Source organism: Perissodus microlepis, chromosome 3 (genome assembly GCF_051167445.1).
Source record: "Perissodus microlepis isolate ML-2025 ecotype Zambia chromosome 3, ASM5116744v1, whole genome shotgun sequence".
Lineage (NCBI taxonomy): Eukaryota > Metazoa > Chordata > Actinopteri > Cichliformes > Cichlidae > Perissodus > Perissodus microlepis.
Window position 1 is genome coordinate 48,513,868 of NC_140463.1, and position 25,620 is coordinate 48,539,487.

The window sequence follows — 25,620 nt, forward strand, 5'->3', positions numbered from 1 at the left end:
TGCATCAGACAACGCCTCCTTCAATTCAATAGAAGTATTTGTATTCCTAAGCATGTGTGTGTGTGTGTGTGTGTGTGTGTGTCTTAATGCTCAGTCAAAGTGACACTTTTGATTGCAGGTCAGGCAAAGTAACAAATCGAATGAACATATGCTTGTTCTGTGACTACAGAGTATGAATTGGAATGTATCAAATGTACACTGATATTGAGTCAGGGCCCAAACAGGGATGGAGCTGGGTGCAAAAAACAGCATCACCAGCCAAAGAAATTCAAAAATTAAACATAAAATTTAAAAATTAAAAAAAAAACAAAAAAAAAAAACAATCACACTGAAATTATGATAAGAAATAGAAATGTGAGGTAAAAAGAAAGGGGCAGTGGACTGAAGACAGAATGCTTTCACTGTTGGTATTCAGTCAGTTTTAGGGTGTTAGCAATTTAAACTAAAAGTCCAAGATGATAGGAATACCAACAGCCAGGGAATAAGAGAAATAAGAACAGGGCACAAAATGCGACCAAGGAGTATTTATAACATCAGTTTAGGCAATTCCATGCACTGCTTTCTTGAGCCAACAGGTCAAAACATCAAGTAATGGCACAATATGCATCAAATCTCACCACTAGATGTCATTAGACTGCAGTTAACTGGATTCTGTCTTTTTACATCTCCCAATTCAAGTGGAGAATCTCAGCTACTACTGCTGTACATGTAGTACACAGTACTGTGATGTCATTACTGTACAGGATGAAACAAGGTGAAAACACTGGTTTCCATAGTAATCAGATAGTTAGTTAGCAGCGCTTTCTTTTAACATCGTTTAAGCTAGTCATTAGTTTGTTTGTAAAGAAATCAGAAATTGCACACATTTGGCAGCATGCAAGGTCTTCGACTAAGATCTGCAGAACAGCTTTTATTAGCATCTTGCCTCAGTTTCTCTAATGACTTCACTGTGATGTGAAAGGAGGAAGCACAGCGATCACATGATCATTTCGCTTTGAAGCAGGAGATGAGGAAATGACTAAACCAGAAAGCAGAAGCTGCTGATGCGTTTCGGCTCAGTTACTTTGCAAGGTGTTGCTGAACGCCTGCAAGTGAATTTGAATAAGAAGTCCAAAGTTTTTCTGTTTGAAATGGGATCAAAGGAGCGGTCTACAAAGATGCTCTCAACATTTCAAAAGTTAATCTTCTGATTCAATCACCTCAACAAAGTGAATACTTTGGAAACTATTTTGCCCAGCAGTCATTGGTTGCTCATGTCACAGTTATGGTTCGTCATGTTACTGCATGAAGATCATCGTGCAGAAACATGCAGCAGAACACCAACACCTTACTGTTGCAGAGCAGGGCTTGGTGAAGGCTAATTACTGCATTACTGTATTTTCAAGTAATTATTTATATTGAGTAATGTAGCAGAAGCTCAGCAAAGGACGACAGCAACAAGAAGATGATGGACAAAGGTGAGAAAACTGGTTTTCAGGCTCGTCAGTTGTAAAAACATTAGAAACTGCACATTTATCGAGACAACTTCCATTCAAATATGCAAAAGCTGGAGGGACACAGTGTAGCAGTAAGGCTGAATGACCTTCCTATACTTCCCCAGACTCATGTACATGAACTGGCTGTGCTAAATAAAACAGTAATCTTGTTTCTGATACTATTTAATCAATACTAAAAGCATAGAGGTGTAACACACAGACCATGGCACTAACAATATACATTGTATCAGTGTTGACAATGACATATACAGTATATGATACATTGTAGCACCTGTGTAAGCCTCTAAAACCATACTGGTCAAAGGGCAGTGCAGGTGTTTGCGGCTTACGGGGCTGCGTCTAGCACACTAGACTACACTAGTAAGGGAAGTTGAGGTCAACACCAGACTGATTTATGATTTGGTGTGTGAATACAGTCTGTCACACCAGGAACACAAGCAGCCCATTGGCATCTGAGCAGCATGAAGTCAGACAGCAGGCATGTTCCCAGCGCCATCCTCTGACGAGGCCTCCGTCCCACACGTGTGGATGGTTACAGAGCGAGAGCAGCCGTCAGCACGCTCACTGAGGGGCTTTTGTTCCTATTCATATTCTACAAGCTGCTTCGCTGAATACAATGGGACAATGAAACCACTCTCCCAGTACAACCGACATATATTATATGTACACATATGTACACACAGGCACACATTCAGCCATCAAGTGCACTGCACGGTGTAGTGCATCAGAGACAAGCTGCAGAGTTTTTATTCCCTTTGTTCAATTCTAGCACAAAGCCGGTGACCTCACTGTGACGACGAGACGCCAGGAATCTCATCCTGCTATGTTTAAGGAACCACCCACTGTGTGCTGTGTGTGTGGAAGGGGCGGGACTCACATTGTTGTTCAGACGGTGTCCTTTCCACAGGCAGGTGTTTCCCTGCTGACTGAATCTTGTCAGGAGCCATTACCCCAACCTGTCAAGACAACAAACACAAATCACTGCGGAAACAAGTCAATCCCAGCTTTTCCGAAGGAAGAGCATTTCTGTAAGTTCACCTCTGTACATCATCACAGTGGACTTGGAATCAAACAATCAAGATGTGATTAAAGTGCAGATTTTCAGTCCCCATCTTCAGAGGCTCACAGTGACTGTTTGGAATTCTTGGATGAACTTTAGACTAAATGCAGGTTTCCTCCCTTCAGTGCTGGTTTGCTGGTCACTCTCTACGTGTAGTTTTGTTTTCAGTCACTGACAAGCACGCTCTGTGGGGCTGATATCAGGTGACTGACTTGACCATTGGAAATCTTTTTCTTTTCTTTTTTTTTTACCTTGAGAATTCTTGGGTTTAGCAGTTTGCTCGCTGTTATGTGCACAGTGAAGCGCTGTCTGGTTAGTTTTGCAGCGTGAGATTATCGCCCTGTGCACTTCTGAATTCATCCAGCAGTCACATCATCAATAAACTCTACTGACCTGGCTTCACTGGCAGCCATGCATGCAACCGATCTCCTTCTCTATACTTTTATCTTCTCATTGTTCTGGTACAAGTTCATCTTTCCAGACTGGACATGCTCCAAAGGTGTTTTCAGTCAAAGTCTAATATGGCCTTCATGTTCCTGAGTGTAACCAGTGGATTGCACCTTGTTGTAAACTCTGTATTTCCATTTGTGAAGGCTTCTCTTGAAAACAATATTAAGACGACCTCATCGATAGTGTTCTTGCAGAGTGTAGGTTTCCTTTTACCAAAGTACCAGATTGTTGATTTCCAGAGAAAAAGAACCCAAATGATCCATGTTGAAAGCTCCAGATATTTAATCCGTTTAACTCCTTGTGAAATAGTGGAAACACGAGTGTTCAATCACTTTTAAGCGTCTGAAATGGAACACCATGTTTAGAAAAGACACTAACCCTAAACAGGTAACATACTACTCGAATGAAGCTGCACGTTGATAACATCTTGATTGTTTGGTTTCAAATCCACAGTGTACAAAATCAAATGTCCTTATCCAGTGAGTTTAGCTACGCTGTGAGAACTGACCTCCAGCTCAATGTCATCCATGGTGTTTGTGTGGGGAGCGTGGAGCTCGGGGTTGTTGGCCATGTCCAGCAGCTCAATGATCAAGTTACGGGTCAACAGCTGTGTCACAAACGGATGCTAAAGAAAGAAGGCACACACCTTAAACGGGAGATGATGGCGCTAATCTCAGGTCTCTCTTTCGCTTTGTTTTTGTCTTACAGTACAAAGAAAATAAAGTTTCTTATGTCTGATGTGCAGCAACAAGTGAAAGAGAGCAACATTTTACATAACACTGGCTCTGCTCTTTGACCACTGCAAACCTGCGGTCGACTTTCGATACATTTCAGAAATCTCTTGCCTGAAGAAGCCTGAAGCTCTAGAGTCCATATTCGAACCCTTCATGACTGTGACATTGACACTGTTAATTGTTACAAATACTTAAGATTGCTCAACTCGCTGAGAAACACATGGAAGACATGGAAAATCAAAGACTAAGATAAAAGCCTAAGACATTATGTTTCTGTGTGCAAATAATGTAACAATGTAACAAATGCAAACATGCAAATAATGTAACAATGTAACAAATGCAAACATGCAAATAATGTAACAATGTAACTAGATTTTTGGAAATGCTGTATTAAAGCCCTTTTTCTGTTTAACAGCACTTGGGAGATACATTTAAAAAATGACATTTTCATAAATCTGTCCACTTCTGTATTATTTCTAAACTGACTATGAGGTCCAATCAAAAAGCAGGACGTATGCGACTGTGTATGAAAGAAATTAAAGGCATAACACAAACGGTATGAGCATGTTTGCAGGTGAATGTTGTAAAAAGTACTTTGATAACAGCTGATAGCAGCCAGTCTCATTGCAAAACATGCTACATAGAAGAAAAAAAAACCCAATTAGCTATAAATGTAATTTTGGGGTACTGTGGCCATACAGCAAGAAGGTCCTGGGCTCAGATCAGCTGGTGCCCTTTCTGTGTCTGGGTACTCTAGCTTCCTTCCTGTCCTGGGTGCACCCCACCTCCCATTCCCCACAGCCCTTAACTGGATGGAGATGGACAGAACTATATCTCCACCAGCAGAGCAAGCGACCCACGCACTGAGCGCTCGGATGTTTTTGATCGTACATCATTTGATATATGTTTACGCTGATTTGACAGCTCTGTAATATTTGTAGCAAAATGTGACATTTAGATTTTGTGTAATATCACATGTTCATCAGCATGTGAAATTTTACTGAATAGCTCCCAGTATAAACTGTACAAATGCAATGCAATCATTTCCAGTCGCTCTCCTAACAGCCAGCCTCGGAGAAAACCACCTCCCTTTGTGCTAATGTTAAAAACAGAAGAGAAAGATGTGCTTACAGCTACTGTACACACAACAGTGCCAGTGTGAAGACGGACGGTTGGTTCGTTTTTCCTTGTTTAGTGACAAACTAACCTGCAGCAGTGTCTCAGCTGAGGGCCGCTTACGAGTGCTTTTGATGAGAGACATCTTCACAAAGCTATGGAAGCCAGCAGACCTGCAGACAGAGGAAGACAAAGATACATGTATCAGCAGTGACGAAGATACTGATCAGATCACAGGTGCTTATGCACTTGAATTTCAGACCATCAGCAGCACATTTACCACTTGGCTTTATCCTTAAGTTTTGGAGGCTGGAAGCTGCTCTTGGACATCAGCATCAGCGCTCTGAAAAACAGTGTGAGAGACGTCACTGGACTGGAAAATGTCCAAGCAGCAATCACCCAGAGTCTGCCAAGTCTGTCTGTCTCCAACTGTTTGTCCAGTCCCCATTGTTTGTGCTGACTCACCTCATTGGGTGCAGGTCAAACATGGGCGGCTGCAGCTCTGCCAGCTCGATGGCAGTGATGCCGACGGCCCAGATATCACACAGGTGGTTATAGCCACCCTTCTTCTCCACCGCGGCCACCTCTGGAGCCATCCTGCTCAGAGAGGAAGAGTTAGTGGGCCTGATTCGCAAACAGGTGTGTCCAGGAGTCAACCACTCATATTAACGTTCAATGACAAATCTGTGAAACATCAGTATTTGAAGATGGCAGCTGACTGCGAGCGGTCTGTGGCTTTGTTAGAAACTTGATCTTTGAAGTGATCGGGTATCGTTGCAATAACTGTAGCAGTGCAGTGCTTCACCTAAAGATAAATATGTTTACCTATATGGAGAAAGACAGGTCGTGTGTTTTTTATCACTTTATTGTAAATCGAACTAGAACAAATCTGCCCTTTGCACATTTTTTTTCATAGACTTTGGTTTAGTAGATGCTTTCTGAGGGTTAGTAGGCAACTCATAGACTGACAGACATAGACACGCCATGAAAGTACGAGCACAGGAAAGCTCATCCCAGCAGACACACACGGGACTGATACTCCTCCTCCATTCTGTGGCTGCTGATGCAAGCCCGCTCTTATGAGGCGGATCGATTTGTCTGGTTAATTCTGATAACGTATGAGGTTAAAAACCCTAACCTTAAACAGGCTGATATATTGAACTGAGGCTATAAAACAGACATGAATTAAGCTAAAGTGAAAGCAGAACACTTAACTGATATTGTTACACAAAAGCACAACAGATGAACCTACAGCTGAGCATAAAGACAAAGAGCGCTGGCAGCATAGCAAGCTCACAGTGATAGCAGCACTGTAGAAAAACAGAGAGGTCTGTGTCACCATCGACAGACAGACACTGTTTGCTCAGGGTTTGGTAAGGTTAGGGTTAGTGGTGATGTATTCATCTTACCAGTAAGGAGTTCCAATAAATGACTTCCTCTTGGCCACAGAGGCACTGATCTCTGCTGCGATTCCAAAATCAGCTGGACACAGAGGAGAGACGCAGGGTCACAGTGCAGCTAAAATCCAGCATCGTGCTTACCTAAGCCTGCATAAGTACTGCAAATCACACTGACCCAGTTTCACATCTCCACGCTCGGTCAAAAGGATATTGGCTCCCTGCAAAGACAACAAAGATCCAAGCTTGTTCACAGGATGATCCACAGTCTGAGCGTCACTATTAAACAGTAACAACTAAACAGCTGTACCTTTATGTCCCTGTGCATTTTGCCAGTTTCGTGCAAGTGATACAGGCCCTGGAAAAGATGGAAATCAGCCGATTACTGTGAGAATGTATTTAATTACTGCTTAAGTCATGGTTTACAACACTGAACTGGGAAGAGGTGTAGCCAGAAAGAGAGAGAAAACATACAGCTGAACTGACTGACAGTCTCCAGGGGTGGCAGAGGGCAGCCAATGATTTGGGCGGTGTTAATGACCCACTGCACAGCACTCCACCCAGGCAGTAGGAGAGCATGCTCTCCACTGAGGAGCGATCCCCATCTTCATCTAGTCTTGCATGAATCAGGAACAATATCTCTATGTTTCCTTAGTTTGATTTTTGTAACCTTTACGTGCTTTGAATGCAGACTCACTGATCGTGTACAACACTGGTGAAAGTTTTGGTAGCACTTTTTCTGGTGTTTTTTGCTGTCAGTCTGCAAAGCTGATCATCCAACAAAGCTTTGAGTGGGCAGAAGGTCACGGTCTATGAAAACACAGTGTGCCGTATGGCTGCTGTGGCTCAAGAGGTCAGGTGGGTTTTCCAGCACCACCAGAATGTTGGCAGCTCCTCCCACCTGCGTATCCACCCGTCCCTGGTAAGGACACTGAACCGCATCCTACGCATTTATTGCGGTGAGCATGTGTGTGTGATTGTTTAAAATGAATTAAAGGAATAAAATGAACTGCAGTGTGAGTACAACTGTATATAGGTGAAAGTGGCTTGTAGCAAAAAGCACTTCGTTAGAAAGAAAAGAGCTATATCAGGACCAGACCATTTATCATGTTCTACTGCAGAGGCAGTTTCAGAACATCTACAATGCACTTAGTGGTCTGGCACGACTGGAGCTGCTCTGAAGTTGGGAAAAAACACATGAGTCATTGTGTCAGCAGGGTGTCTGTAAAGACTTTGCAGTGCAACAGTAACAAGCTTCCTGGACTGAAAAGCCTTACCTGGAGAGTTTCCCTGCACACAAATGCTATCTGCTTCTCCTTCAGTGGACCCGTCACTGTGGAAAAGAGTCTGATTAACAGCTGTGAGACATGAGAGTAAGAGTGGAACTGGCTGTCAGGGATCATTGTGCCTACTTCCACATCTGCTTTATACCAACTATTCAAATGACTGAGCGTTAAAGTGGTAGTTACAGTTGGACATGCTGGGAAATACTTCAGCTGCCTCACTCAGACTCATCGGGTGGAAACAGTACTCATATAGTTATGTTTAAACAGCTCCACTATGGTCTTATTCATCCTTATTGGCTCATTTGGAAAGTGTAACGACAGAAAGAAATGGAACATATAGCTTTAGTTTTTGATTTTAGATTTTTAGTTGTTTCTTGCTTTGCAGTGCCTAAAAATAATTCCTGGTCCTGGGAAGGAAACATTTCCCCTTTCCCACTTATATGTTAGGCTAGCAGTCTTTGTTTTTATTTTAATACATATTAGTTGGTTCACAGAAGGAGAAACTAAAATCTATGACTGCTAATTATTTAATTACATTTCCCTTACTGACAATCCTTTCTCGTATCCAACCCACGTGAGGTATATTCTGGAGATTCACCCAGTCAATCACAGGCCCTCATTACTAAGACTGGACGACACTAATTTAATCACATGCTTATTGTCATTACCAATGTCATAGCTGTGAATTCAGCTGATCGAGGACAGTAGATGCGTCGTGTTCTGACATGAATTTTAGATGTGTGTGTTTTTACCATGGTAGATATCCTGCAGGGAGCCTCCACCGCAGTACTCCATGCAGATCCACAGCTTGGTGTTTCTAAAGAGAGACACTCAGCTTTTATTTGACATGTCTGACATGCGTGCTGCTCTTCTGTGGCTGAACAGCTGTGCAGGCATTGGTTAAAAACAAGTACTGCATTTAAGAAGGAAGCAGACAGGCCTTAATATAATGAAGTCAATGCATTTACTCCCACAAGCACACAGTATCATGCATGAGCTGGTGGGCCAACAATGTAACTAAGGAGTGGGAGAGGAATTCAGCAGCAGCGCGTGCAAGATAAAAGTCAAATTCCACATATTTCAGTCCACCAACAATCCGAGGAATCAGAAAACACCCAGCACCTGTGGTAGCTCCCAAAGTAGGCCACGATGTTTTTGTGCTTGCACTCCTTCATCATGGTAATCTCCTGCTGGATGGGGGTGATGTCATCACCTGAGCACACAGACAGCACAGCGAGGGTTTACTGACTCATGACAGCTAACTTCACACAGTTACAGAACAGCAAAGCATAGCTAGACAACTGGGAGAACTGGTAGCTTCTCCATGGAGCAAGGGATATAGTGAATCTGGGAAATTCTTTTAGTGGAAAAAAATACTGCACACCCACGTGGTGCTCAGTGTTATCAGCTGTGTTGGATACAGTGAAATCAGGTCTGTTTTTACAACTACTCAAATGGCACTATTAGTTACTTATTCAAGGATAGGTTCACTTTTGTTCATTTCTAAGCTAGAAGAGGACTCAATCCATTCCTTATATCATTCCAGTATAACCCATATACTGGACAATATATACGGGACAAATCCAAAAGAAAATCTTTGTAGTGCAAAACACCTTCCTTTAAAAAGAAGTCCATGAAAGCAAAGAGAGGACACAGATTCAGAAAACAGCTGGTCGTCAATATGAACAATGGCAGTAACAAACACTTACACAAAGCTCCATATAGCATTATCACTTTGACTCTTTAGCCAGTACTTTCTGAACACAGCAGACTTCTAATAATCGTAGTTATCGGGCCTTTCGTCAATTTTTCACCCATAAGTTGACCTTTGACTCTGGTGGATGTAAAAGAATTTGAATGGATTGTAAACATGACCCCACTCTCACTCACACTTCATCTATAATAAAGAAATGACTATTACTGATAATAGCATAGCGGTGACAGGAGGGCCCAGCCACGCCTCTGTGATCAGAGCAATAACATCACAGTTAGCAACAAGTTAGCAACATGTGTGACAAAGCAATATAATAAGCCATTGCTTGATTGCTTAATCCTGTTGTTGCTGTGCTGTAAACTGTAAAACAGCTGATGTGACCTTGAGTAATATTATTTGCAAGTTTCACTGAAACTGACCAATAATGGGAACTATGGACAGCGAATGGACATCTTACTGTGCACTTCCTGTGCTGTGTTTGGGCTTTTAACACACCTGAGTCGAGCTTGACAATCTTGATAGCTGCCAGTTCAGCCGTCCTGATGTTGCGAGCCTGAAAGGAAAGCAAAATAGTCTTTATAATAAATAACATATAAGATAAAAGGATACACAGGTAACTGTACCCAAAAGAAGCACAGTGGCCTGTATTTGTATAGCGCTTTACTAGTCCCTAAGGACCCCAAAGCACTTTACACATCCAGTCACACACACATTCACACACTGGTGACGGTAAGCTACAGTGTAGCTGGGGCGCACTGACAGAGGCGAGGCTGCCGGACACTAACGCCACCGGGCCCTCTGACCACCACCAGTAAGGAACGGGTGAAGTGTCTTGCCCAAGGACACAACGACCAAGACAGAGACGGGGCTCGAACCGGCAACCTTCCGATTACAAGGCGAACTCCCAACTCTTGAGCCACGATCGCCCGCCCGGCCTATTTGGCCAAAAAGCAGAAAGTAGCTTACAGAAAACTGAAGTATGACAACACTTTATACGATTTACAGAGTGAGTGTGTATGTCTGCAACACAAACTTGGAGCAATCTGGACGCTGCAATAACAGACAGCACACTCATACACACAGAGTCAAACACATCCTTCAGTTTCAGCTTCGGCACAGATGGAAAAATATCCAGAGTACATCTTGTGGTTAACTGCTTCATTCAGCAGCAAGAAGACTGTTTCACATTCCTAAATGTGGGCAGTGATGAAGGAATATGGGATTATATGGGAATAGTGTTATTAGAATGGTTCAGTTTAGTGGGAAAGCTGTTCCTTTTAAACTGGTTCAAGAAGGAATGTGAAAACAAAGCAGTAGTTCTGAAATGGGAACATTTTAAATCCAAATGACAAACCGTGAGTAACAATTGTCAGTACCCATATTATATCAAGATGATTATTTCTTGCTACTTTGTTTCCACTACAGCAGAAAGTCATGATGATTCTTAATGAATTATGTGTTGAACTGATTTGGGGGACAAACCGTGACGTAACAAAAAGGTGTCCAAAAGCAAAGTGAATGGCAGCTTGGATGTGGCTGATCTTAGTATCACTTAAAATCCTTTTTATTAAATGTGTTGGGAAACCCTTTGGGTTAGGTAATGAGGCCGTTTGGTCCAAGTTGAAAGGAGAGGTCGGTCTGGTGTCCCCTATTATACACTCCATTTTAGAGATGCTACTGAGCTACTGGAAACACCTAACATAAACAGGAATCATGTATTCACCAAGCAAATTTATAGTATAATTAATGAAAACAATAATGGGGGTTGTAATGTCATGCTCACTCATCCAGGTAAGGAAATCCCAAAAGGTTGATTCTGGTCATCTGAAAGTTTTCAGTGGGAGAAACATTTCATCACTCATCCATCCACACACAGAAGAGCCACCTCGTCAGGCCAGGACTCTGCAGTCTATTTACACCTACAGGCCAGTGACACTCTTTCAATGATGAGGATGTTCACATCCTGGACAGGGAGGAACGCTGGTTTGAGGGCGGAGTCAAGGAGGCCATTTACGTGAAAAGGGAAAGACCATCTCTGAATCGAGGAGGGGGCCTCAGGGTACATCTGTCACCATCTTACAATGCTGTGATTGCAGCCATTCCCCAACTCTCTGTGAATGGGACTCATGGTTATTGATCAGTGGTTGTTGATCAATAGCCATGACAAGGAAGGAACTGACATCACAGCCAGCCATTGTTCTCCAGTTTCAATCATTATGCAAATGTACTGTTTATAAGATTTGGGGAAACCTGCAGTCAGCTGAGACTGAAGTCACCTGGATGAGTGACGAAACGTTTCTCCCACTGAGATGAACAGAATCAACCTTTGGGAATAACGAAGGTTTAACACAGTATAAATATAAATGTTTTAAATATATTAATGTTTTTGGACGGATTTTAATAAATGTTCTTTATGTGTTTTGATGTAAACTGTCATCATTTTCTTCAATAAGGGCTTTTTTGTAAGGAAAAAAAAGAAGACAAGCTCAAAGTGTTCAAAATACGAGTCTGTAACAGCTGTCAGACTCTCTTAGAGAAATACTTTGTTTTTGCTGCTCTTACAGCCTTTTGACAATTTAACAAAGATTCTCTAAGTACATCAACTCCCAGAGTCCATCCAAGCTTAAAAAACACACCTGTCTGAGTTCTCTGGTGGCTGTGAGAGGAGCATCAGGGTTGACAGACAGACATGAAAGAGGAATCTCAAATATTACAGACACGTGTCAGAGAGATTAACAGATTTCAGTGTCACAGAGCGTCAGGACAGCAGACAGCACAAGATCCAGAGGATGTCCACATTTGTGTGAAGCAGTTTTTATAAACTGTGGCTAAACCACCACCCCGGCCGCCTGTCTGGGGAGAGTTGAGCTAGTTACAGTCTGGAGGGACAAGTTCAGAGAACAGGCCCAAGTTTCAGTCACCAGAAGAAAATCCAGGTGTGGAGAGGTGAAGAAGTCGTTTAGAATAAAGGTTTTATTTGCTAGTGACCTAGCATTAACCAGACCCAGCCTGTCAAAAACAGGGTTGATGTCTGGCTGGGATGCACGATTGATGGGATAAAGAATCTGGTGATCAGAATCAGAATGCTTTATTAAACAAAGCGTGTGGTGTGTAGTTGCTGCTCCTCAGGAAAAGTTTCACTTTTTGTTCATTGGAGAACAAAACTTCTCTCAACCCACGTTTGAGAGAAAACTATTCAAACAAACGAAGACTCCATAAATAAGGAGAAAAAAGCTGAAGCAACTGAACATGCTGCATGGCAGTTGAGATATGTGCACTAAAGATGCCATGAGAGCTGGACAGTAAGATGCAGAAGCACAGGTGTGGTCCATTGGTGAGTCAGTTCCAGGGATCGCCAAGAGACAACCCAAGGTCCAGGGAAAGTTTGTTCAGAAGAACGTGGGGATCGGTTATCGGAGACGCAGCCATGCAGTTTTTAAACACACTGCTCCGTTTCCCCCGTCTCCTGTGGCATTTCTTCCTGGGAGGAAGACAAAGTGGGCCTTGGTGAAGGAGGATTGGTGCGCTCTACAGACAGGTGGGATACAATACTCCTGACATCCTGGGACCAGTCGGCACTGCTCTTCAACAGTGGCTCTGATGCTGATGAAGTCATAAACCAGGACAGTGGAGACATTTTTTAAGAAAACAGATGTCAATAAAGCAATCACAAACAGAGCAGGTAAGCCACACACACCGGCGCCATCTGTCCACCATCCAGCAGATATCAAGAAATCCTCCCAATAGCTGGAATAAGCTGACTGAAAGAGGATGGCTGTAGTGATAGATGTAGCTTTACTGAGTGATGAAGAAAGAACACGAGAACCTCAAGAAATATCAAGGGCTGAGAGAGAAATTCAAGAAGATGTGGAGAGTGAAGACAATAATGGTCCCTGTGGTAATCAGAGCACTCGGGGCAAAGACCCCCAAGCTGAGCGAGTGCCTCCAGCCGATCCCAGAAACATCATCCCAGATCTCTGTCCACACAGTCCTCAGAACGGCAAAGATACTGCACAGGTCCCTCAAGCCCTCGGTCCTCTAGTAGAGGAAGTGCAGCCAACGCTGATACTCCTACTATGTTATAATTACACTTAACCAACATAACAATTTAACAGATTTTAACAGAAAGAAACCTTCAGCACAACCAAGCAAGAGATTAATAATAACTAATGATTAAATGCACCGTGGGGTATAAACACATAATTAGTAAAAAGGTGGGTGAGGACAAAACACAGGAGCCTACATCTATTACAGTGAATTTAAGGGAGGATTCAGGGTTACCTGATCCAGCTCTCACTATATGCTTTATAAAAAAACAAACATTTTAAGCCCAATATTGAACGTTTTGTGGTTTTGAAAGTCTGAGGTGGATTCTCACAGCCGGTGTCAAGCTGCTCCGAACACCAGACGAGGTGTTTGGGAAATCCAAACTGGAAGCTGGTTCCACAGAAGAGCAACTCTCTGCCTCCCATTCTACTTTTAAATAAGAAGTCTATTGGAGTGACATGGTACTACAAGATATATATTGTAAGGTAGATCGTACAATAATACATACAGAGAAACACCCAACAATCATATGACCCCCTATGAGCAGCACTTTGGCGACAGCAGGAAGGAAAAACAGCTATGGCTATGGTGCTACAAGGTCATTAAGATAAGATGGGGCCTGATTATTTAAGACCTTGTATGTGAGGAGCAGGATTTTGAATTCTGGATTTAACAGGGAGTCAATGAAGGGAAGCCAAAACAGGAGAAATCTGCTCTCTCTTTCTAGTCCCTGTCAGGACTCTTGCTGCAGCATTTTGGATTAGCTGAAGGCTTTTCAGGGAGTTTTTAGGACTTCCTGATAATAATGAATTACAGTCGTCCAGCCTGGAAGTAATAAATACATGAACTAGAATAGGTGAGAATAAGGAAGGGAACTTTTATGTTAGAACTTTGTTTTTCTAAAACCAACAACAGCACAAGCATGAGTGGCCCACAGACAAGCTGTAGCACATATATTTTGCACTGCCTCCATTTGACCACATAGCTCTCTGCACCAGACGGGCAGTCCCTCGTCTGCCTGCAGACTACAAATATCTCTGCAGGACCACAAGTCCACTTTTCTCCTCTCTCTGCCCATTTGTCAAAGTCGGGCAGTATTTCACAAAAGACTCACACCTCTGCTCTTGTGACCCTTACTGTCCCACATGATGTGCCAGACCATGGGCACTCTTCAACAGATACATCTCGTTCTCAAATGAAAAAAGTGTCAATGAGAGATTAACTTGAGAAGGAGCTGTACATCTAGTGTCAACCCACAGAGCACCAGAAATACAGTAGCGTCGTATGCGTCGTATGCGTCGTATGCGTCATATGCGCTGTGGCAGAAAGCAGTTTTGTGGTTTTGACAGCCTGGGTGAGATGCATTCAGCTGGCATAAAGCTGCTCTGTACACCAGACCAGACATATTGTGTTGTGCACAACAAAGATAAATGGTCCCGCGTTATTTAACACGGGACCAACAGAAGCCAAACTATCAAAAGCGGTCATGGTTAGGAAACTTCTGAGGTCCCAGGTGGTGGTAGTCACAGCTTTATCACAATGATATATATTAACTTTTTTATTTTTACACATCTATTGCAAAAAAATATGTCAATGTTATTATTTATGTGATGCATTACTCTGTATTTTGGATTACTTGGTGCAAAACTTTCAATACTGTTCTTCTTCTGCTCCGTGACTATGCAAACTCATCCTGACTGGTTAAATCCTGATTATAAATGGTCCCCACAAGCTCCTCAGGTTTTGGTGCAACCAAGCTGAGTTAGCACATGAGTCAACACATGAGCACAGCTCAGAAAGGCATTAAAAATAACACCAGAGCACCAAAGCATCCACTCTGGGTTGAGAGAGCAGTACACCAAGAGCAGACTGACTAACCTGAGCAGCACCTGGACTACAACAAAGCCTCAAGTTTCAATTTATTTATACATCGACAAATCACAACAACAGTTGTCAGTTAATGCAGATCAATGCCCCACACATGGATGTGCTTGGCACTGTACAACACTAATAACATACATTAGGAACTCAGTGAGACTGTGGAAGGAAACACTGGAGGCGTGAACTGCAAGGCAATTCCACATGTCACCATCAAGTGCAGAGTATACCAAGATGATGCACTGCCCCCACTGGATCTGACATATTCAGACTGTATAAGTGTGGCCAAATGGTGGGAAAGTGAGGTGGAGCGGCTAGAAGGCATGATAGCATACATCCAGGACAGCTACAAGTACCTGAGTATTCCACAGACTAATGGAAACCATGAGGATTCAAGAAGGTGAAGCCAAAACCTCCACAAGGTGCTGAAAACCCATCTCAACTGTAGGAATAGAATCCAGGCTATCATTACCAGTAATGAGCTACTCAATAACAAGCTGGCCACAGGATGGAAAGATGCCACTGATGTCAAGACATGAAAACTCCTCACAGTCCACCCACAGTCCTGACGCTGTTCAAGCAACAGGTGAGGATTGGTGAGCGTCAGAGCTACGATCTAGAAGGAAACACGGACTATCCACAAATATACACTAGAACCCAGAGACGTGACCTTTATTTATGACCAAAACTGCACCCACACTCTACAGAGAGGAGACGTCTAAAGCTCAGGATAGTTTGATTACATCAGAAAGGGTTACATTAAACTGCAACGTATGGACAACACAGGCTGTGGATTCATATATCACAGTAAGAGCTCATTATCTCACAGAGGACTGGTGATGGCTATCTCACACCCAAAATGCCAAAGTAGTCAACATACGTTTGTTTTCAGTTAGATGGGAGTGAAAAAGTTCGGTCTGTCAGGTGCATGTAGCATTTATGACGGGATTTAATGCCAGCTGGTCAGCCTGTGTCTGTCTGACATACAATATCAACAGAGAACCATGTTAAAGCAGAATAAACTAAAATACATGAAAATAAAATTTAAAAACATCAATAACAAAACGTCTGTGAAGGTTCTCAGTCATCCAGGTCATCATAGTTCGTAGGTCACACGAGCCACACCCGCTTACACACCTTGGCTCATGTGATTAGGTAGAGGATCAATAGGGGGTCCACGACCCTCTTGGGGACACTCCCAAAGGGCCTAAATCTGGGACTCTCCACCAGTCGCTCTTAGAACTGAAGACGCTTCTTGGATGAGAGGTGAACTCTTCAGGAAACTTAAAGAAGTCCAGATGCTTTTCTTTCCAAGCTCATCAATAACACATGAATGTCAGCAGATCTGATTAAACAGAAAAGTGTCTTTTAAAAGGCTCCACAGAGTCGGGTAAACTTAGCCGGAGTGGTAAACTGTTCCAGACCCTTGGTGCCCAGCTCTGTCTGTCATGGTCCGACTGAGTGTCTGGGAATTTTCCATCTGGAGCCTGCATTTTCCTGTATCCGCCCTCAAGATCTCACCTGAAATCTGTTGGCGGCTAATCAGCAGAGGGAATCTTCAAACTGCTCTCCTCCAGTTTTTCAGCTACCTTCTGGTGTTAACTAGGCCTTCATGTTCCTCATGCCTCTAGTTCGCCGCCACTTTTTCAAATCTACTGGACGCTGGTCACGCATGCGAATATTGTGTTTGCAGGTATACATAGCAAACTGTTTTAAGAACCAGTTGGACCCACAAACACGTACTGGCCCTGGGTCCGTTTTAGTATGAACTGGCCAGAAAATGGACCCAACAGATCCAATGCAGACTGCAACTGCTAAACAGGGATCTGGGCTCGTTCACTGCCTCATTGTAAGAATGGAGCAGTTCTTTAAAATATTGTATATGGACAATCAAACTCGCAGGCGACTGATAGGGTTAAATAAACATCAGCTCTCGAAATATTCAAGTGCGTTGGCCGTCTCTCACAGTCCAAAGACATCCACACATTTTAGGTTATTCTAACTCACTCATGGTTGAGAAGGAGATAAATTACTTAAAGGGTACAGAATTCTGCACTGTATAAAAGTACATTAAATGTGTATAAATAAATAAATGTATTTAAATTGTAGTCTAAAGTGTGTTGACTGGTCAGTAAGACTAGAAAACTGTTACATAAATGCTCATTCAGTCCATTTTCACTGATTTGCCCTCCTGGTTGGAGCTCTGCCTCCTGCCTGCTCCACTGACTGACATACATACCTGGGCAAATATCCAACAGCTCAATAAGCTATCTTGAAGTTGAATGGTTTCTAATGATTGTAAACTACACTCGACACTGAGCTTACCCTGCCGTCTCACTGTCCACAGGTTAGACAAACAGTCTCACAGACAGCTGCTAGTTAAAGTCAATTAGAGCTAAAGTAGATGTTTTAAGGGGTGTATATATTTTCAGCTTCCTCATGTCTGCCTGAGTACATCAGCCATCACTAGCCACATGTCACATGGACACAATTTCATTCTGGCCGTCCACAACAAACAAGGCAGCGATAAATGGGATAAGCACTTTGGCTTAACACAACCTGTGGCCCGCCTCTATTCACTTCCTGTTTTCTTTCCTGTTCCACCGCAGAGCTTCCTGTGACTGCACTGATAGTAACATCTCTGGCAGGCTTTTCATGCAGCCAGGCATGAAATAACACCCAGCCTGGGTTACGTACAAACGGTGGTGGAAGAGGAAGCGTCACGGCACTTTGATCAGGCTCCCACATGACCTGTGACGATGCTGTGTTTTGCTAAACTCTAGTATGTAGTGTGCCATTTCCCACTGAATGCAAATGTTAAAGTGGAGCGTGCGTGGCCTCTCACACTAACAACAGGTTTCACCAAACAATGAAACTGGAAACCTTTGAGTCAAGAAACCAGGTGAATTTGAGCTTATATAGTTACATTTACTAAAAAGTGAGATATTAAAGTCAGATTGTTGGCATCACATTCTAACACGTTTCAACTGGGACTTAAAAAGCTGCAAAAGGCTCCGAAACTGTGGAAATAGTTTCTTACAGTTTCAGCTTACAATTTTCAGGTTGACATGCGCCATCTCAGCTTTGCATTTTTGCATTTCTGGTCCTGGTCTAGCACGAACGAGCAAAAAGTGGAAAAAAGCAGCAGTGAAAACCCGCACTGATCTGATCACATGCTAACAGCGAGACAGCCAATCGGGTTTAAGACATTCAACTTGAACCTTGTATTTGTCACGTACAGAACTGGAGAGAGAAATGCTAAAAGCTAACTGACAGCTCAACACCAAACTGTAAGACGACCACTTTAATAAAAATGAGATCATTCTGGTTCATATAAACCACACAAGGCTTTTCAGCAGTCTGACAGAAAAATGCCAAATTGTAACAAAATCACCATTTTGTGTCTGTGCACTCTAACTCCAACCAATGTTGTTACAGTTGCGCATTTTAATTTGAACGATTTTATTTTTGAACTAACACACAATGAAGAACACTGATATTTAAAAAAAAATCAAACCTTTTTATAAAAATAATATTTGTTAAGCTTCACTTTATCACGACAAATCCTTTTTTATGAATCAACTCAAAAGTTGAAACATTCAAAATGTATAAAAAAAGCATTTATGCTACAAAGTCAGAAGCAGTCTGCATCTGATTGGCTGTGCTCTGTTAGAGATGTACACTTTGAATAACAGTAATGTTCTGACAGTCACATGTGCAGAGCCCTCGCCCTTGACTCACAGCTCCACCAATCCTGTAATCGTTGTGGGAGATGAAAACGGGCTATTGTCTGGTGTGTTGCTCACACAGGCTGCAAAATGTCCAAATGTTACTGTCCTACAAATATGCTGCAGAATGTCAGCATGTAGCTTTGCTTTCAGATGAGATCAGCTGTCACTGACACTGTTAGCTCCCTTTTGTTTGTACTGCTGCATTAAAAGAAAGTGGGACTAGCAGATATAAGAAATATGAAAGTATTGCATCCACGTAAACTTCTGCTCCACTAAAGAGGTACTGAGAATAAAATATCTTGTTCTGCCCTTTAATTCTGCAGTGATCTGAAAGTGCTGTAACTCAATTTAAGCACATAATTCCTCCACTGTTATCTTTTTTTAATGCCAGAGGAGCTACCTGAAGTCTGCTCCCACAAATCCAAATCAGAAGTACTTGACACCCTGTTATAACTCTCACACGTGCACCTTAAAGCAGGTAACTCATAAGCTGACATCATTATCAGTGAGCATGGAAGAATAGGTTGCTGCTTTAAGAAAAAGCCCTACGTCTTACTGCTCATCGCTGATTAAAGACAATAAGAACAACCCCAGGTTTCTCTTCAGCTCTGTAGCCAGGCTGACAGTCAGAGCTCTGTAATGACTTCATGAACGTCTTCACAAATAAAATTTTAATCATTAGAGAAAAAATTATTCAAAGCCATCCCATAGATGTAACATTCAGTATAACAGCTTTAACACCTGGTGACATTTCCTATCAATCTTCTGTTTACTTCAATTATTTATTCCCCTAAACCATCAACGGGTCCTTTAGACCCTATTCCTACAAGACTGCTGAAAGACATTACACCAAAAATTCTTGAAAGAGTAGCTGCCAAAAGGTTAACTGATCATTTGCAGAGGTTTATTTAAATTTCAGTTTCAGTCAGGATTCAGAATAGTGAAAGTTACAACTGATCTTCTTATGGCCTCTGACAGTGGACTCATCTCTGTGCTTGTCCTGCTACACCTCAGTGCATGCGACCATAATATTTAACTTACTGCATGCCGTAGCTGGTTTGTATCATATCTATCTAATTGTTTATATAAATGGAGAGTCCATAAACAATTCGAGGTTAATTATGGAGTTCCACAGGGTTCAGTGCTAGGACCAATTCTGTTTACATTATACATGCTTCTCTTAGGCAGCATCATCAGAAGACATAGCATACATTTTCACTGCTATGCAGAGGATACCTACCTTCTATCAATCTATCAACAAACACCAATTAGCATAAATATCTTATAGACACAAAGACCTGGATCAGCTCTAACTTCCTGCTTCTAAATTCAGATAAAGCTGAAGTTATTGGACTTGGCCCTAAAAGTCTTAGAAATATGGTAATTCAGATGCTTAGTGTGGATGGCACTACCTCGGGATATTCTTGGAGTCATTTTTGAACACAACACGTCTTTCAATGTGCATATAAAACAAATATGTAGGACTGCTTCCTGCCATTTGCACAGTATCTCTAAAATTAGAAATATCCTGTCTCAGATTGATGCTGAAAAACTAGTTGATGCATCCGTTACTTCCAGGCTGGACTACTGTTATTGTCAGGCTCTCCTAAAAACTCCCTGAAAAGCCTTCAGTTAATCCAAAAATACCCAATCACCCATTTTTCCTTTGTATAGTAATAATAGCAGCAAAACACAACAACAGTTGCTTCAAGGCACTTAAGAAACTCCAACAATCAGATGTCCCCTCTATGAGCAAGCACTTCCCACAGCTGCTTGCTCATAGCAGGGGGGCCTGGTCTTAGTTACACTGCCATGGGGCTAGCCTGCAGGGGGCTTCCCATGATGCACTGCATAGTGTTGCTATTATATTCATCACTTTTCACTCACAATGTGTTTATACACACCTCTGCATTTAATTAGCCGGTATTGCCATAGGTGGCTGACAAAATGCCATGCTCTCAGACACTTGTGAGCTTGTTGTGCACACTAGTGAACATCGCTGTATCACTAACACTGAGGCTGTGCTACCTCACAATCGGCACCTATGCCTATCCCAATAAGGAAGACACACACACACTTGGGGATGGCAATTTCAAGCAAACAATACTTCTAAATATGAATGGGGAACTATTCGACCATTCTTCATAACAAACAGAAACATCTGGGAGATTAATGCTGCTGTAGTGTCATAGTTGGGCTCTGGTTGTTTGGACTTCCTCTTATTCCTCCAAGCAATCATCCCGAAGGCACGCTCCTTTTCTTTGGGTGGAGTTTGGGTTTCCCGCTCTTCAGCTGCACACACCTGCCTGTCATCCGTTTCCTCAACTTCAGTATAAAAGGACCAGCTTTGCCATCCATACTCTGCCGGATAGTCTCCCTCCAACAAGCAGCAAACACCTTGTTCCTTAGCAGTTTCCTAGCATTCCTATTCTCTCGTGCCTCTGTCTGTTCCCAGTGTTCCTCCCATCAGCTGAATAGCTTTCCGTCTCCGTTATCTTCCATCAGATGAGCAAGTTGGTTCATTCACAGTACCCACCTGGATCACTCTGCACTACTCTTCCATCTGCCTGCTCATCCACCTACGGCAACGCTTACCTGAACTCAACCAGCACACTGTCCCTTCCTTTTTGGAAAGCCTCCTTCTTCCCCCAGACCCGGAGGAAGCCCCTGTGCTATTCCCATGGCCCCTCAGTACTTACCTCAATGTTTTCATATGTACAGTAAATAAAGACTGTAATACTTTGATACGTGTCTCTGTTGGCTCTGCTTTTGGGTCTACACGGTTGTTACAAGAGTAGGAAGAAAAGTTCTTCACTACTACTACAAGCTGATTCATCTCTGCTTTTAGTATCTGTAGAAATTAGGCTTTGGTTGTTTTACTTAACATCCCGAGTTGAATCGTTTCTCTTTAAAGTTAATTATGATTCTCTAAAATAAATGGCAAACAGAAAGGCAGCCTCTTCAGTAACCAGGGCCCTTTACTACAAAGCTTGTTTAATATATGCAGAGTATCGTTTCATCATCTGGATTCACTTATCCTAGCATTAGCAAACACGAAGCTGGTCATCAACTCCAGTTAACCCAGGATTTCCTCTACGCGTTCACATTGAAGTCAGCGTCTGACAGTCACAGAGGGGGGGGGATTCACAGATCCTGTCTCTTCTTCAATGGAAAACTGTCCCTTTGAGAGCCACCTACTCCAAACAACGTATTAAATTGTCATTAACCACAAGTGGTTCCCCTCAGCCTCCAAGTAGACACATCTATGGCATCAATTTCAAAATCTAACGTCTTGAGTTATCACATTCACAAACTTGGGTGTCTAAGCTGTCCGCCTACCTAACCATCAGCCTTTTAAATCTGAGGGGTAAAAAAGGATGAGAGAAATCCTTCTGTTAATTTGCTGGTTTGCACACAAACATTTAATTCATCACTGTATGCACTCTCTCTGCTGCTGATTGCTTCTGAGGTGATGGCTGCACATTAGAGCTCTGAAACTTTAAACTGGATCCACTGTCCCACAGCCTGCTGAGGGAGGCATGGAAACTGCTTCAACTTGATGCAGATCAAAGGGAAAATAATAGTGATTGAACAGGTATCCCTGGTCTGTGTTTCCAGGAGTGTAAAACATTTGTCAATGTTTTAAATCATCAAGTTAATACACGGACATTCCTGTGACAAGGTGACGCACAGTTTGTTCTTCCTTCAGTGGTGTTAGTAAAGGTACAGCTGAACAAGCTGCACATATAAAACCCATTCCCTCAGTCTTAATGCTTACAGAACAATGAAACTGCTGTAAAACAGTTTTTATAAATGCTCCTTGGGGAAAAACAAAGACGTTATACACAATTAAACTTCAGAACTTCCTCAGCTGTACCTGAAGATAACAAAACACTCCCAGTGTGAACATCTCAGCCATGCTGGGGCTGTTGGCACTTACACTCAGACAGGCAGGACACAACACTGCTGCTGTACTCGTTCAACATTCAGCCCACAGTGTCGTGTACACAGACTGTCAGGCCTGCTGTGTGTAAACCACTGAAAGCAAAGCAAAAACACAGCACGCCTGTTGCCATATTTCAGATGTCGTGGGAAAGACAGCTGTAAACGATAAATTGTGGATTGAGAGAGTCTTCAGCAAACTGCATTTTCTCTTATTTGAGGACGGTTTCATAAAGAGTTACAGTGATTTAGTTACAGAGATTTCTGAAGTTTCACTGTGGAAAGTTGTTCACTGTGACCCATTTTTAAAGAACAAAAAGAGTCAACATCCTGTTTCTGTCAGTTAATGGCCTTTTCTATTGATTTTTTTGGAGGGGGGGGGGCGGGGGTGCATCTCTCTTGATTGTGTTTTGTGTTAAACAACAGTGAAGTTTTACTAGGACATCAGCGCTAGTACTGAAACTCTGCTCTGTCATTGCTGTTTAGTCCTCTTTGTGCTGCTCATGCATTCTGACCAAGCAGACTAGCTAGTTTGTGAAAGGTATTGCTGAAAGTTATTAAAACAATATATATAAATTATATAAAAACACTATTGGATACTATGTATCAATCCCAATTTTTCTATCTACAATTTAAATCTAACCTAAAAACCGAGATATTTCTTTGAAACGTTTTTGTTTCATACAGTTCCCCACAACATTGTCATAGAAGTAAAAGGTTAATTATTACTTATTTGGTTGCTGTGATCCTTAAAAGTTTAACATGGAAGAACAAGAAAGTGCTACATATGCAGTATGACACACCACTGCTATATTTAAGATAACCTGACTTAGAGCTGAGGGTGGATGCCTGGCAGTTTAAGACACACTTTAGTCTTTTTATGCGTTGAACATTAGACTCACGGCCGCAAGCTGCTAAAAGAAACGTGTTTGTTTTTCCATAAAGGCAACAGGGTTGCTGTCCATGCTGTCAAATACAAACTACGAGGATGCACAAGCCACCACGGTGTGTTAACTGCACGGTTCCAGTCAGGGGTTAATATTTCGATTAGATGACACGGTTCACTTCAGAATCCTGCCACCTATGTGAAACGACAGATATGACACTACGAGGAATGCATTTGTTGCACATCTGACAACATCAGTCTTTCTTACTCGCTTGTTTCGTCGATAAGGTGTTGATTCTGCCACTTCTTCAGTGACAGCAGTGAAAACAGGAGATTTCTCCGCACACCTCCATGAAAACATTACGAACCTGTGGCCCCGCGCACGCAGCACGCTAGTACCGCAGCAGGAAACCTGCACTACAGCTTTGTTGGAGGCGCACAGTCTGACACACTGATCATGTGTCAGTAAACAAAATGCAACTCGGACTTTTTCTGATACTGTGGCTCGGTAGGGACTGCTGTGTCACATCAGGCTCTGTACGTGTCCAAAAAGACGAAGTTTCACCTTGATGACAGGAAGTGACATCCCCAGCGCCCTTCGAACCGCCGCGTCCTGATGGAGGCTTTCTCTGTCAGCGCGGTGCAAACACGGGGACAGGTTCTCACTCACCTTGAAAACATCTCCGTAGGTGCCGCACCCAATCCTGTGGATGAGCTCGTAGTCATCCAGCGGGTCCAGGAATGACACTCCTATCCGGTCCATGTCTGGAGACACCTCTTGCTGCTGCGGGGAGCCTGGCTGGCTTTTTACTCACACATAGCCGCTGCTGATATCGGCGGAGAGAACGGAAGCACGGGAAGACGAACTCTGTGAAATGGCCCAGGGACGACTGATCGGAACCGGCTAATTATACAGTTTAGGCAGGCAGAGGCAGCGCGGTGACACAACCGAGAGCCGCTCGAGTCAGAGCACGCGTGAGCGAGCACGGTCCCCTCAGTAAGCCTCCCACCTCTGCGCGCTCCTGTGCCCTCAGATGAACATCCTTTTCAAACGTGGCAAAATCACGTCTGAAATAAACCCTTGGCACGAACACGCTTAAAGGCGTGATTTGCCAGCTCTACGAGAAAAGCCTGACAGGCTTGTTTTAAAGTTTGACCTCAGTTAGTTTCCGCTTAGAGTTCTTCATATTTCACCAAGAGTGGCTAAAGTTTCAACCTTAATAGCTGCCTGGGCCACCACTATTGTTTAGCTGAATTACCTACCTAATGTGGTTTTGTTATAGGGGTTTTATGAGGCAGGTTTTTATTTTAACGTTTTGGGGTTATGTATGGTCTCTTACCAAAAATTTTACTCATACTTACGCAACTGTTCAGACAGCTCCCTGGTCTAGGCTGTATCTTACTATTATACCCATGTACAGAGTTTCACCACATCGAAACTCAGAAAAGCAGGAATGTGTTCAGAAATCCCCAGAGTTGAATACCATGACACTTATCTGTCCAAGACATTCATATAAAAAAAAAACTTAAGTTAAGGGTCATCTAACTTGTATATCTTGGAATATTAGAGGGATTAATTCACCTATTAAGAGGAAAAAAATGCTGACATACTTAAAGAGGCAGAGTGTAGATGTCGCTTTTATCCAGGAGAGTCACCTCACAGACGCTGAACATTTAAAATTACGAAGAGATTGGGTAGGCAATGTTTTTTACTCGTCATATACTTCCAAAGCAAGAGGCGTCACCCTGCTTATTAATAAACACCTGAACTTTCAACTAAATTCAGTTGAAAAGGACAAAAATGGCAGATTCTTACTTGTAGATTGTGAAATAAATAGAAATAAGATAACTTTGGTAAATATATATTAGCCCAACTACCACGA

The 25,620-nt window shown here is 42.6% G+C and overlaps 1 protein-coding gene across 2 annotated transcripts in view; it reads right to left on the reverse strand.

Annotated features, from left to right (window-relative positions):
* The window catches only part of map4k2 (mitogen-activated protein kinase kinase kinase kinase 2), a 43,050-nt gene extending 18,279 nt beyond the window's left edge, over nt 1-24,771 (reverse strand). Inside the window, exons 1-13 of one of the 2 annotated variants that reach the window (XM_084924645.1) lie at nt 24,408-24,771; nt 9,749-9,806; nt 8,662-8,752; nt 8,292-8,356; nt 7,531-7,586; nt 6,564-6,611; nt 6,432-6,474; nt 6,266-6,338; nt 5,322-5,453; nt 5,137-5,199; nt 4,948-5,029; nt 3,515-3,631; nt 2,374-2,452 (exon numbers count right to left, since the gene is read on the reverse strand). In XM_084924645.1, coding sequence (XP_084780771.1) covers nt 2,374-2,452; nt 3,515-3,631; nt 4,948-5,029; nt 5,137-5,199; nt 5,322-5,453; nt 6,266-6,338; nt 6,432-6,474; nt 6,564-6,611; nt 7,531-7,586; nt 8,292-8,356; nt 8,662-8,752; nt 9,749-9,806; nt 24,408-24,500 — 1,000 coding nt within the window. In that variant the 5' untranslated portion in view covers nt 24,501-24,771. The remainder of the gene's footprint in view (nt 1-2,373; nt 2,453-3,514; nt 3,632-4,947; nt 5,030-5,136; nt 5,200-5,321; nt 5,454-6,265; nt 6,339-6,431; nt 6,475-6,563; nt 6,612-7,530; nt 7,587-8,291; nt 8,357-8,661; nt 8,753-9,748; nt 9,807-24,407) is intronic. The other variant, XM_084924644.1, reaches the window with a different exon arrangement.
* Nucleotides 24,772-25,620: the final 849 nt, after the last annotated feature.